At 41.1% G+C, this 12,500-nt stretch overlaps 1 protein-coding gene across 4 annotated transcripts in view; it reads left to right on the forward strand.

The window, feature by feature from the left end:
- LOC132127385 (transcriptional regulator Erg-like) overlaps positions 1-12,291 on the forward strand; it is a 14,234-nt gene extending 1,943 nt beyond the window's left edge. For 2 of the 4 annotated variants that reach the window (XM_059539227.1, XM_059539228.1), the window contains exons 2-9: positions 5,380-5,579; positions 8,014-8,126; positions 9,108-9,311; positions 10,754-10,834; positions 11,000-11,116; positions 11,193-11,249; positions 11,436-11,483; positions 11,726-12,291. In XM_059539227.1, the coding sequence (XP_059395210.1) occupies positions 5,455-5,579; positions 8,014-8,126; positions 9,108-9,311; positions 10,754-10,834; positions 11,000-11,116; positions 11,193-11,249; positions 11,436-11,483; positions 11,726-12,243 (1,263 nt within the window). In that variant the 5' untranslated portion in view covers positions 5,380-5,454 and the 3' untranslated portion in view covers positions 12,244-12,291. Of the gene's footprint in view, positions 1-525; positions 972-5,379; positions 5,580-8,013; positions 8,127-9,107; positions 9,312-10,753; positions 10,835-10,999; positions 11,117-11,192; positions 11,250-11,435; positions 11,484-11,725 lie in introns of those variants that run through there. The other 2 variants (XM_059539226.1, XM_059539229.1) reach the window with 2 other exon arrangements.
- The last annotated feature ends 209 nt before the right edge of the window (positions 12,292-12,500 follow it).

Consider the following 12,500-nt stretch of genomic DNA (forward strand, 5'->3'; position numbering starts at 1 on the left):
CTATCCATCTGTCTGTCATCTGTCGTCTGTCTGTCATTCATCTGTCTGTCTCTCCATCTATCTGTCTGTCTGTCTGTCGTCTGTCTCTCCATCTGTCTATCTCTCCATCTATCTGTCTGTCTGTCTGTCTGTCTGTCGTCTGTCTCCATCTGTTTCTCCATGTGTCTGTCTGTCTGTGGAGAGACAGCACTCTGTTTTCCATGAGAATGCAGGAATGCTGCTCTCTTTGCTTGTGATTTCCTGTAGCGTGACAGAACTGTGTTAGTGAGTGTGTGTGTGTGTGTGTGTGTGTGTGTGTGTGTGTGTCTGTTCAGTGTGTTTGTTTATCAGGGCGTCTCTCCTGTGTTCACTGATTTCTTCACACTGTAACGTGTCTCACTGTGACTTCCTCAAAGCAACTGATGTTACTCAAGAGAATCTGAGGAACACATACACACACACACACACACACACACACACTTGATCTGTGCTGTTAGAGGTTTCAGTTAGTTCTGCTAGTTAAGTGGCGTGTGTGTGTGTTCAGTGTTGTGTGTGTTTGTGTGTGCTGTTGGTCACTATGATCAGTTTGTGTTGTAATGGAGTGTGTCTGATCCTTGTGTTTGTAGTGCATTAAGGGTGTGTGACAGATGAGCACACCTGAGGAGCGATGTCAGATCTTCATCTGTCTGTCTGTCTGTAACACACATCTGTATCCTGTCTCTCCATCTCACACACATCCAGAAAAACATCATTGTTTCAGTTCAGCTTATCTCTTCTCTCCCAAATATCCTGTTTCGTCGAGCTGCGCGTCCAGAAGCAGTAGAAAGCTCTTCCTGCTGCCGGCTGACTTCACTTCCAGCTTTAGCACAATCTCATCCGCTCCGAACCGCGCTCAGCAGAACCTCGTAACCCCACACACACACACACACACACACACACACACACACACACGAGGACGGCCGTCCTGCTCCAGCATGGCCAGCACCATCAAGGTAAGAGCGGCTCATTACTGGAGAGCTCCTTCACGTGTCTCAGCTCATCTTCTGAGAGTTTGTGTGGAATTTCGCTGTTTGTGGAGACCCAAAGCTCAAATCTGTGGCTGATTTCATAAACTGCTTTGACTAGTTGTACAACTTATTCAACTGATCATAACTTTTACAGGGTTTCTGCGGGTCTTATAAAGTGTTAATTCACTCTTTTCACAAATGAATGCCTTAAAATGTCTTAAATGAGAGCAGAAAGTCTTAAAGCATGAACTGCTCTTCCTCAGTATTTGTGTCTTGTTTTCCAGTGCATATATCTAAACATCCTTTAATCAGGACACATTTACTATAGATGCAAAATCTTGTTTTCTGAGAAACTGAACAAAATCAAGTGACAAAACAATATCTTTCAGTGGAGAATGAAAACTTTTCACTTTGAATTAAGTTGATTTTTTTCTGAGCCTTTCGGCAGAAATTTGTTCTTTTTGTTTTTGTTTTAACCATAAACTCAAGAACAAGATTTCATATGCTGATTTTGCATCTCCAGTAAATGTATCTTGACTTAAGGAACTTTAGACATCTGCACTGGAAAACAAGACAGATCTCCTTTTTTTTTTTAAGGTTTAAGGTTTGTTCAAAAGGTAAAAGTTATTTCCATATTCTAGTGTTTGTGAGCAGAGATATCCAATCTAAAAGCTTTAGGTAAGTCAATTACAAAGGAATGGAGATCTGTTGTATTTGAAAAAAATGTAAAGTGTTGCAAATACACGACATTCAGATTTAGAGACCATATGGATGTATTGTGTTCCCTTCAATTTATTCTTTACTTTTTAATGACTTTGTCTGGAGAAGTTTACCTTCATCAACCCTGTTTTATTCAGTTAGATCTGAGAACCAAAAGTTAGACTGGTTAACTGCTAGTTAAGTTGGACTAGCTTTTATGACTGAAATGTCATTTGTTTCAGTTTTTTCAGTTTATTTATTTTGCGTCTGCTTCAGTGTTTTATGGTTTCTCGTGTGGATAAAAGCGTCTGCTGAATGAAGTTTCGAGACTGCTCCTCTGGTTAAAGCTGATCTGTGATGCTTCATTTAGTCAAGAATAGTTTTTCACACACTTTAGTTGTCGTACCATGATACACCGCCATCCGTGGAGAGATGATTCACACAGATGGGCTGAGAACTCGTCAGATGCTGATCTCTGCTGTTGTCTCTGCTTCTCTTCATGTTTCATTCAACTTTTATTAGAAAGTCAGATTTGAGTGTCTTGAGTCTAAACAACAGACAGTTCTGTGGCCAAACGCTTTTGTCGGTTCACTCCATCACACCTATAATATTATACCAATTCATTCAGAACATTTATCAAGTCATTCCTCACAGAAATAATGGCTGAGTCCGAACAGGTTTCCTAAACTCTCCTGCCGTCTGTCAGTCAAGCAGATAGTCCCGCCCCCAACCAGCGATATTTTAGGATCAAGATATTATTATTTCTGTCAGTATTCTGATTTAGATAAGAATAAGAATAGTTTATGGATATAAACACACAGTTGTTTAAAACATAAAGTTTTTCTTTCATGAGCTCCTGTGAACATTACTGCACAAGACTGAAAGTAACTGCAGAGAAATGTTGAAAAATTCACCAAAGCAAACTTTTTTCCTGTTAGCGTTTGTGTTTGTGTTTGCACAATATTAAAGACACACATCCAGCTTGCGTAGTTGTGTAGATGTGTGTTCAGTGAAGCACGTGTGACGAGTTACTGATGAATTACTGTGGCTTTCTGATCGCTTGTGTTTGAAAAAGGAAGTCAAGATACTTCCTGTAAGATTTGTGAGTGTTACACACAGAATTGTGTGTTGTGTTTTTTATGGTTTCAGACTAGTTTTAGTTAACTATGATAACTCTTGTCGTGAGCGATCACACTCTTCGTGTCTGTGGAGGGTGGAGCGTTGTATTTGCGTTGCTCTGAGGTTAATTTCCTGTCGCTCCCGCGGCGTTAACGATGGGCGTCTTCCTCGCTCATTAGAGGCCCTCACAAATGCAGATGGATGAGCTTTTTCCTCTTCTCCATTCCCAGCCCCTGTTATCCCATGCTGTCAGGAATGCAGGAAATGCTGGCAGAGCACTTCCTGTCTGTGGCTACATGTGTGAATGACCCAAACGCTCATTTCGCGTCGCGTAAACCCATACAAGTCTGCTTTCATTAACAGGGGTCTCCAAACTTATTTCATCTGGGAGCTACTTTTTCAAAAAAATCAAAGCGGCTGAGAGCTACACTTAAATCTCTCAAATAATGTATCAAACCAAATAAATTATCAACAAATAAAATTAGCAGCACTGTGCACTATTTCACTTGTCTAAACAGTGAAGGTCGGATGAGTCAGAATGATAAATTAAGTTTGATCTGCTCCATAAACAGTTCTACATAAGCTAATGTAAAAATCTCAACACTTCTGACAACAAGGTAGGCTATATGCCATCGACCGGGTAAAGGGATTTTGGACGAATTTCAACCTTCAGTCGACGTCATTGTCTCTTTCATTCACTCTTCTGTGTTTATCGCTGGTGTTCTTTCTATCGAGGTGTGCAGACTGTCAATCACTGCCGTGCTTCCCTCTGATTGGCTGAGAGCTCTGAGTGTGTGATCTTGATGAAGCTGATGTTGACTGTGAGTTGGTGTGCTGGAGTGTGTTTCTCTCTCAGGTTAAGGTTCCTCTGACCGGTTTGCTCACTAATGGGCTTCACAGCTCCGTTATCAGCGGCCTGCAGATTCATCTGGTTTCCGACATCATTTCCTTTTCCTGCAGCTGATCCCAGAGCTGAGCTCCTCATGATACTCTCCCTGTTTCTGTTTGAATTCATCTGTAGAGTTTAACTCTATAAAGCTCCTGTTTCATGAATTTCTAAGGTCTCTAAATGATTAACACGATCAATCTCCTCATGTCTTCTGTCTCTGATTGATAGTTCAGAGTGTTTAATCCAGTAAATTCTCTTCTAGTGTAACTGTACAGGTGTCCAGCTTCAGCTCGTGTCAGATCTTGTCTGATTGTGATCAAGTAAAGGTCAGAATAAGGTCAGGAATATCTCCAGATGAACTCTTCCTGGACTGAAGCAGCTCAGCTTTACTTGATTCTCCATCAATCATGTTTTAGAGTCTCAAATCTGATCCTCAGGATCTTTTGAGGAGCGTTTGTTTCCATTTACATCCGTTTATATCAGTATCTGCTCTACTGCTAGACACATCTCACTGATTTACATCACAAGCAGTAGAATATCATCATATAAATATTCAAAAATTCATATTTTTGCTCCGTTTTCAGCAAAAGGTTGCATTTCAAAAATACATTTCTGATTATTATTTCATGTCAGGCTTTACAGGGTTAATAATGTGGAAGATATGTCACATTTAAAGACACATACAGTTAGTTTAAAGTGTGTTTTTCTATCTTTGTGAGGGTCAGATGTTCAGTGTGTTGTGAATGTTAGTTTGGGTTAGTGATGGTTAGTCAGGGGCTGATGGTGGACAGTAGGTTAGTTACGTCTTTAGTCTTGTTCCAAAGCAGCTTTACAAAAAATTAAGTTTCTACAATATTTAGTAGTAGATTATCAGTGGTGACTGTAAGTTTGGCAGAAATGTACGGAAAAATCAAAAAAGGTGAAGAGATGTGTTTTTAATCTAGATTTAAACAGAGAGAGTGTGTCTGAACCCCGAACATTATCAGGAACTACCAAAAGTCCAGCGTTTTGTGACCTTAGGGTGCGTGATGGGTCTTTTTTAAATTGCTTTTATGGACTGTCAGTAATATTCTACTGTGTTGTACTGTAATGAGTATTATTATTATTACTTAAAAATCACATATTAATGTCTTATTTATTTTGCAAGACCTTAATCTTAATTTTTAATCCTACCCAATACTTAAACTACTTTATTAAGGATGAATAAGCAGTAATTAGGAGTATTTTGAAGCAAAAGTCATAGTTAACAGTTAGTTAATAGTAAGAATTGGACCCTAATCTAAAGTGTGACAAGAATAATTTACTTGAAGAATCAAAATAACCATTTAATTTCCATCCTTGTATCATTAACTTAAAAATCGAGGTTGATATAGGATTTAAAAAGTAATTAAGAGCGTAATTTGTACAGTAATCTAATTAGACTATTGAAGATGTAATTAGTAACTAGTAATTAATTACATTTTTAGAGAAATGAACCCATCACTGGCTGTAATCCACTATAAGCTCACATTTAGACTCGCCTCCATTGTAGATAGCCACGCCCACATCTCAACAGCCAATCAACAACTGATGAATATAACCAAGGTCTACATTTTTTATATTTTTGGCAGTAATTGTATGAACTCTCAGCTCAGAAACGCAAACTCTGTGTGTGTGTGTGTGTGTGTGTGTGTGTGTGTCCTGTAGGAGGCGCTGTCGGTGGTGAGTGAGGATCAGTCTTTATACGAGTGTTCGTACGGAGTGTCTCAGTTTAAGACGGACATGACAGCGTCCGCCACCGGTGAATACGGCCCGAGCAAACTCAGTCCCAGAGTGCATCAGCAGGACTGGCTGGCTCCGCCCCCCAGACGCATCACTGTCAAGCTGGAGTGTGGGGCGGGATCCAGGTGAGACACACCTCCAGAGCAGGAGAGAGTTTAGACCGGGGATCACAGAGGGATAATCAGAGATGGTCTTAATATCGGGAGATGAGAGCTGGATTACATGTGCCTTAACTCTTTCCCTGCCAGCATGTTTGAAAAATGTTGCCAGCCACAGACAGCGTTTTTGCTTATTTTCACTAAAATCTCATGGCCTCCATAATAATTTGTTGTATGAATATCATCAGACTGTTCTCATTTATACACTGTTAGTGTTGAGGATCGCATTATTTTTCATACGAGATGCTCGTTTCTGCGTCTTCCTGGTCTGTGTTTTTGATCAGTGACTCATTCAGGAGATGTGTAACAGCGCCCCCTAGTGTATAACAGTGAGAACACGGACACTTCTGTGTTTGGCAAGGAAAGAGTTGATAACCAAACACATTACAGCCATGAAGTCTCTGAATTTCAGTCGGAGTTGTGGGCCACTCAGTCACTGTTTACGGATCACTTAGGAATGAATGAGGAATGCCTTAAGCTGAATCCCACCTGTTGCAAAAAGTCAGTGACTTCTCTTATAAAACAGCATTTTTTCATGATAAACTCTAAAAATAGTTCAATCCAGAAGTATTGTTTATTGTAAAACAAGATTAGCTGATAGACAATTTTCTGACCTCCTGAATGTTTCTGTGTGTGCGCAGCATGATATCAGATCCCTTTCTGTTTAGAAAAATGGCTCAGAAAATCTTTTCTGTTAATCAAATATAGATTTTCATCTGAACTCTTATGCACAGCATGCTTTGAAAAGTGTGTGTGTGTGTGTGTGTGTTGGGTGGGGGTTATGGCACAGCTCTGGTTTATACAGACACACAGAAGCGGCTCTGGATCTCGTCTGCGCTGTTCCTCTGAAGCCGTCAGGACATGTGGCTCTGTGCCGTCTCTCCACTATCAGACCATCAGATTGATTCGATGGAAAGATGATGATCCAGTGATCTTCTGCCCAGAACACTCATCGATCATCATAATGTGTTCTTCACCAGATGGAAACCAGCTTCAGTTTTCTCAACAAAAAGAAGAAAATCAGACATCAGAGACTGTTTTAGTGTCACTGAGATACTGTGATCGTTTTTATTATTTTCTGTTTCCTTTTTTATTTTAGTTTAGTAGATTTTGGTATTTTTGTCACTTTTTTAATTAGTTTATATATATATATATATATATATATATATATATATATATATACAGTACAGACCAAAAGTTTGGACACACCTTCTCATTCAAAGAGTTTTCTTTATTTTCATGACTATGAAAATTGTAGAGTCACACTGAAGGCATCAAGGGCTATTTGACCAAGAAGGAGAGAGATGGGGTGCTGCGCCAGATGACCTGGCCTCCACAGTCACCGGACCTGAACCCAATCCAGATGGTTTAGGGGTGAGCTGGACCACAGACAGAAGGCAAAAGGGCCAACAAGTGCTAAGCATCTCTCGGGGAACTCCTTCAAGACTGTTGGAAGACCATTTCAGGTGACTACCTCTTGAAGCTCATCAAGAGAATGCCAAGAGTCATCTAGTATTCTTTGTGCTTTAGTTTAGTATTTATTTTCAGTCAAGTAAGGCAGATATTGTGTTAGGCTGTAGTTTTCGTGAAGCAGCTGGAGCTGCAGGAATCAGAGATCAGTGTCTGAGCTTCTCTGCTGTCATTGCTCCTGCATCAGTAGCGCTGGCCGTGTTTTACAGATGCGTGCGAGTTTAGCAGCTCTTTCCATCTCCACGAGCCCAACAGTTGGTCGACACATGAGCGACTGCGTCTGAAGCCTCTGGGCTGTTGGGGTGGAGTTTGATGGCACATTCCAGCCGAATCCCTCACATCTGTCCTCGTGAAGAAGAGTGAAGAAACGCTCTGGACAGATCGAGTGTTAGCATCCTGTGCCGGTGTTCACTTTCTGTCTTTCTTTCAGTTCATTCAGGCTGAACACTGTAACAAAGACATGGTTTGGGGTCAGTAAGATGTGTTTGAAAGTCTCTCTTGCTCACCGAGACTGCATCTGTGTGAATCTGTGTTAAAGTGTAATTTATTTCTGTGATGCTCCGCTGTATTTTCAGCATCATTCCTCCAGTCTTCAGTGTCACACGATCTTCAGAAATCAGAATAATATGATGATTTACTGCTCGAGAAACATTTCTGATTATTATCAATGCTGAACACAGTTGTGCTGCACAATATTTCTGTGGAAACTGTGATGCATTTCTTTTTCAGGATTCACAGATGAATAGAAAGTTCAAAAGAACAGCGTTTATTGGAAATAGAAATCTTATGGAGCATTAGAGGTGTCTTTTCTGGCACTTTTGATCAATTTAATGCATCTTTTAATTTCTTAGACATATTCTACTGACCCAAAACTTTTGAATGGTAGTTTATACTTGTTTTGTATTGTGTGTGTGTGTGTGTGTGTGTGCAGGGCCTCTCCTGATGTGTGTTCTGCGGTGAAGGGGAAGGGTTCTCCAGTGATGTACAGCAGCTTTATGGAGCCCCACACGTGGAGCAGCGAGCGCAGAGTGATCGTTCCTGCAGGTGACTCTGGTGTTTGTCTCATCACAGTTGTGTGTGTGTGTGTCATGCCTCCAGTCACAGATTCTGTGTAACTTCCTGCTGAGCTGCTGATGCTCACCAACAACATCCTGTTTTCCCGCTCATGCAGCAGGACCATAGACGTGTGTGCTTACACTGATTCACAACTTTATCTGTCAACTAGTGGATTTATGAGTAAAGTACAGTATGAACTGTAATTAGAATTATTAGAATCATAATTCTGTTATCATTTACTCTCCCTCGTGTTGTTCCAAACCTGAGTGAACTGCTTTCAAAAGAAATTCAAACCAAAGTCAGTAAATTCAAAATTGTAACTAATTAATCACACATGTTTTTTACATTTATATTGCAATAAGTTCACATGCAATCTTTGAATTAATGTAGGAACAACATAAAGGCATTAAGTGGCATCTTCTTTACGCCTGAAGGCGAGGATCACTGATACCAGGACTGCAGGTGTCCCTATGAAATAAATTAATTAAATGAATTTAACTTAAAACAGTCTTCACATCAACCCATTATAATAAATGTCATATTTACATGTGCCCTTCAGCAAGTAGGAAATATACAGAAATTGAATAAAACTAAATTCTAAATTAAAAATAGATGAATCCCTAAAGCTAAGTTATTGATTTCCTCTTCTTGGTGAATTATGCTGTCCGGCTGCTAATAGTTTAAGAGCTGATGCTGCTCAACATGACGGGGATCTAAAACGCATCCTAATGTCTCATAGTCTTTTATATGTTATTGCACTTTAATATGAAATTATATACAGCATTTGTGTGTGCAATTGAAGAGCACAGTATAAACTGGTGACAGAAAAATGAGTTTTTACTGACATATGACCTGACAACCTCGACATCTGTACAGTCTCCATGCTCGTTTGACTCGGCCAGGCGCTGAAGTGAAGTGTAGAGCGTGTCTGAACAGTCAGTAGCAGTGTAAAGAGAGTGCTGTGTGCAGATCCCAGCCTGTGGTCAGTGGATCACGTGCGTCAGTGGCTGGAGTGGGCCGTGAAGGAGTACGGGCTTCCCGAGGTGGACCTGTCTCTCTTCCACAGCATCGACGGGAAGGAGCTCTGCAAGATGAGCAAAGACGACGTCCAGCGTCTGACCAGCAGCTACACGGCTGACATCCTGCTGTCTCACCTGCACTACCTCAGAGAGAGTGAGTGTGTGTCCGTCACATGACCTTTAACGTGCATTAATAATCTACTTCCTCTGTCTTTCTGAATACTGGATTCAGCTGTTTAATGCACAGGTAGTTCAATGTCAGTGTAATCACCGTTCTATATTAATGCACTGCTTTTATAGAGAGAGAGAGAGAGAGATTGCGCTGCGCACACAGAAACATTCAGGAGCACAGAAACTAATTCACACACAGCTGTCATCTTACTCTTTTGATAATTAATTCATCTTTGAGTCTGATCTGAAGCGGACTGAAGTTTAGCTCTAACAAGCTGTGACTAATAAAAATAACCGTCATTTTTACACTAATATTGAGCTGCAAACAGCATTAACAGCCATGGTATGACCATGGTATAAGCAGGATAATGAACAGCAAGCCGTGTTATAACTGTGCAAATCTTTTATATCTGTCCAGGTCATGCTTTCCCCTAAAATCAAAGGAGAAAAAAAATGTTATTTTATAATTATATAAAATAGTTGTGTTTTAGTTTCCTTTTTTAAAGATATTTGTGACACAAAACCAGTCATAAGGGTCAGTTTATTGAAATTGAGATGTATGCATCATCTGAAGCTAAATAAATCATCTCTCAGTGATGTGTGCTTTGTTCGGAGGACAATATTTGTCTGAGATACAACTATTAGAAAATCTGGAATCTGAGGAGCAAAAAAATCTAAATATTGAGAAAATCATCTTTAAAGTTGTCCAGATGAAGTTCTTAGCAATGCATATTACTAATCAAACATTAAGTTTTGATATATTTATGGTAGGAGATTTACTAAATATCTTCATGGAACATGATCTTTAATTAATATCCTAATGATTTTTGGCATAAAATATTTTTTTTTAAATTTTGACTCGATACAATGTATTGTTGTCTATTGCTACAAATATATATATATATATATATATATATTTTTTTTTTTTTTTTCAAGCCAACTTAAAGTATATTTTGCATGAGATCTTAAGAAATGTATTGCATTGTGACATCATTGAAACAGAATGCTCATGAAGCTTCAGTTCGTGTTGTATCATGTGCAGTGTTCATATTATATCATCGTTGAACTGATTCAAATAAGCATGACATAACAGTGATGAGAATGAGATTACTGTGCATTACATTAACTAGAGTTTGATATAAATGTGTCACAATGCAAAACATCTTCATAGTTTAAATGTCAAATATCATAATTGATGATTTTGGGGTGAAACATGAAGAGGAGATCAGAGTTCTTAGATATGCATGAGATGAGAGAGAGACTCAAACACTGTTTTTATCTGCCTGTCACACACACACACACACATGCATCCACCCTTCGGTCTTCATCCGTCTCTCTCTTTCAGTCAGCATCGTGTCACAGGATGTTTGTCGAATTGTTTGATTCTCTTTATTTTTCACGTGTCATGGATGTTTTGTTTCTCAGCTCCACTTCCTCACTTGACCTCAGATGATGTTGACAAAGCCTTGCAAAACTCCCCGCGGTTAATGCATGCTCGCAATACAGGTAAGCAGCCCTGTGGCCCCGCCCTGACTCCGCCCCTGGCCCCGCCCACACTGCTTACACACACTCTGTCTGAGGTGCATGTGGTTCCCCAGCTCTTCTGCATGTGCTGCTGATGCTGAATGAGATCAGACTGTCAGGCGTCGCTCACACTGATCTGTGTCTCAGGAGGAGCCAGCTTCATCTTCCCAAACGCCTCCGTCTTCCCTCCAGACGCCAGCAGAGCAGACACCAGTTTCCACGGCCGGCGCTCCGGATGGAATCAGTCGGCGTCTGCAGCTAAAGGTCGGTCAGAAGCCCATGTGCTGCACACGTTACGCCGCTGATTCTCACGATTAACCTGAACATGTGTGTTCATTAGTTCCTCAGAGTCCTGCTGCCATCATGAGCAAAACCCAAGAGCAGAGAGCCCAGCTAGGTGAGAGCATCACTCACAAACATGAGTTTCATGGTTTGATTTTAGTAATGTCAAATGATTAATCGCGATTAATCGCATCCAGAATACACGATTAATCGGTTGTCAGCATACTTTAATTATTCTATAAATCAGCTGAAGTGCATCACTAGGATGGTCTCTCATGTTAGTTTGTCATCTTCTTCTTAGATCCGTATCAGATTTTAGGGCCGACGAGCAGCAGGCTGGCGAATCCAGGTGAGAGTCAAATCGTCAAGTGGAAATTTATTTGTGAAGTGCTTTCCACACATGGCATCATTACAAAACCTTATGATGTTAATATTTATATACTTAATATCTTAATATCTTCATGCATTATAGTTGCAATTAATTTATTACTTATTAGTTGATTCTAGCGCTAATTTTCCCTGTTTAGTGAATCTGTCCCTGAATGGACAGCCCTAGTGGTGATACAGTTGAGGTGTGTGTGTGTGCTTCAGGTTCGGGTCAGATCCAGCTGTGGCAGTTCCTCCTGGAGCTTCTCTCCGACAGCTCTAACTCGTCCTGCATCACGTGGGAAGGAACCAACGGCGAGTTCAAGATGACGGATCCGGACGAGGTGGCTCGGCGCTGGGGCGAGAGGAAGAGCAAGCCCAACATGAACTACGACAAGCTGAGCCGAGCCCTGCGCTACTACTACGACAAGAACATCATGACCAAAGTGCACGGGAAACGCTATGCCTACAAGTTCGACTTCCACGGCATCGCTCAGGCCCTGCAGCCGCATCCGCATCCGCCCGAGTCCTCCGTCTACAAGTACCCAGCCGAGCTGTCCTACATGAGCTCGTACCCGCAGAAGATGAGCTTCGTGTCTCCACACACTCCGGCCATGAGCGTGTCCTCGCCGGGCTTCTTCAGCGCTCCGAGTCCGTACTGGAGCGCTCCGGCGGCCGGACTCTACAGCGGCCCTCGACACCCCCCCGCACACATGCCCTCGCATCTGGGATCCTACTACTAGATGCCCACCACATCTCCAGAACACACCTGACTGGAGAGAGAACCGTCCGCCCCCAAACATCTGCCATCCTCTCGCAGAGCCAGGAGTTTAGCAGGAATGTGAAAGTGTTAATGAGCCGCTTAGTACTTCTGTGTCTATATATGTCCCTGCAGCACAGAAGCAGTCATCAGTGTCACAGTCGTATATTTGTAGAAATAGACAACAATACATTGTATGAGTCACAATTATACATTTCTCTTTTATGCCAAAAATCATTA

The sequence above is a fragment of the Carassius carassius genome, chromosome 45 (assembly GCF_963082965.1).
Source record: "Carassius carassius chromosome 45, fCarCar2.1, whole genome shotgun sequence".
In the NCBI taxonomy this organism is placed as follows: domain Eukaryota; kingdom Metazoa; phylum Chordata; class Actinopteri; order Cypriniformes; family Cyprinidae; genus Carassius; species Carassius carassius.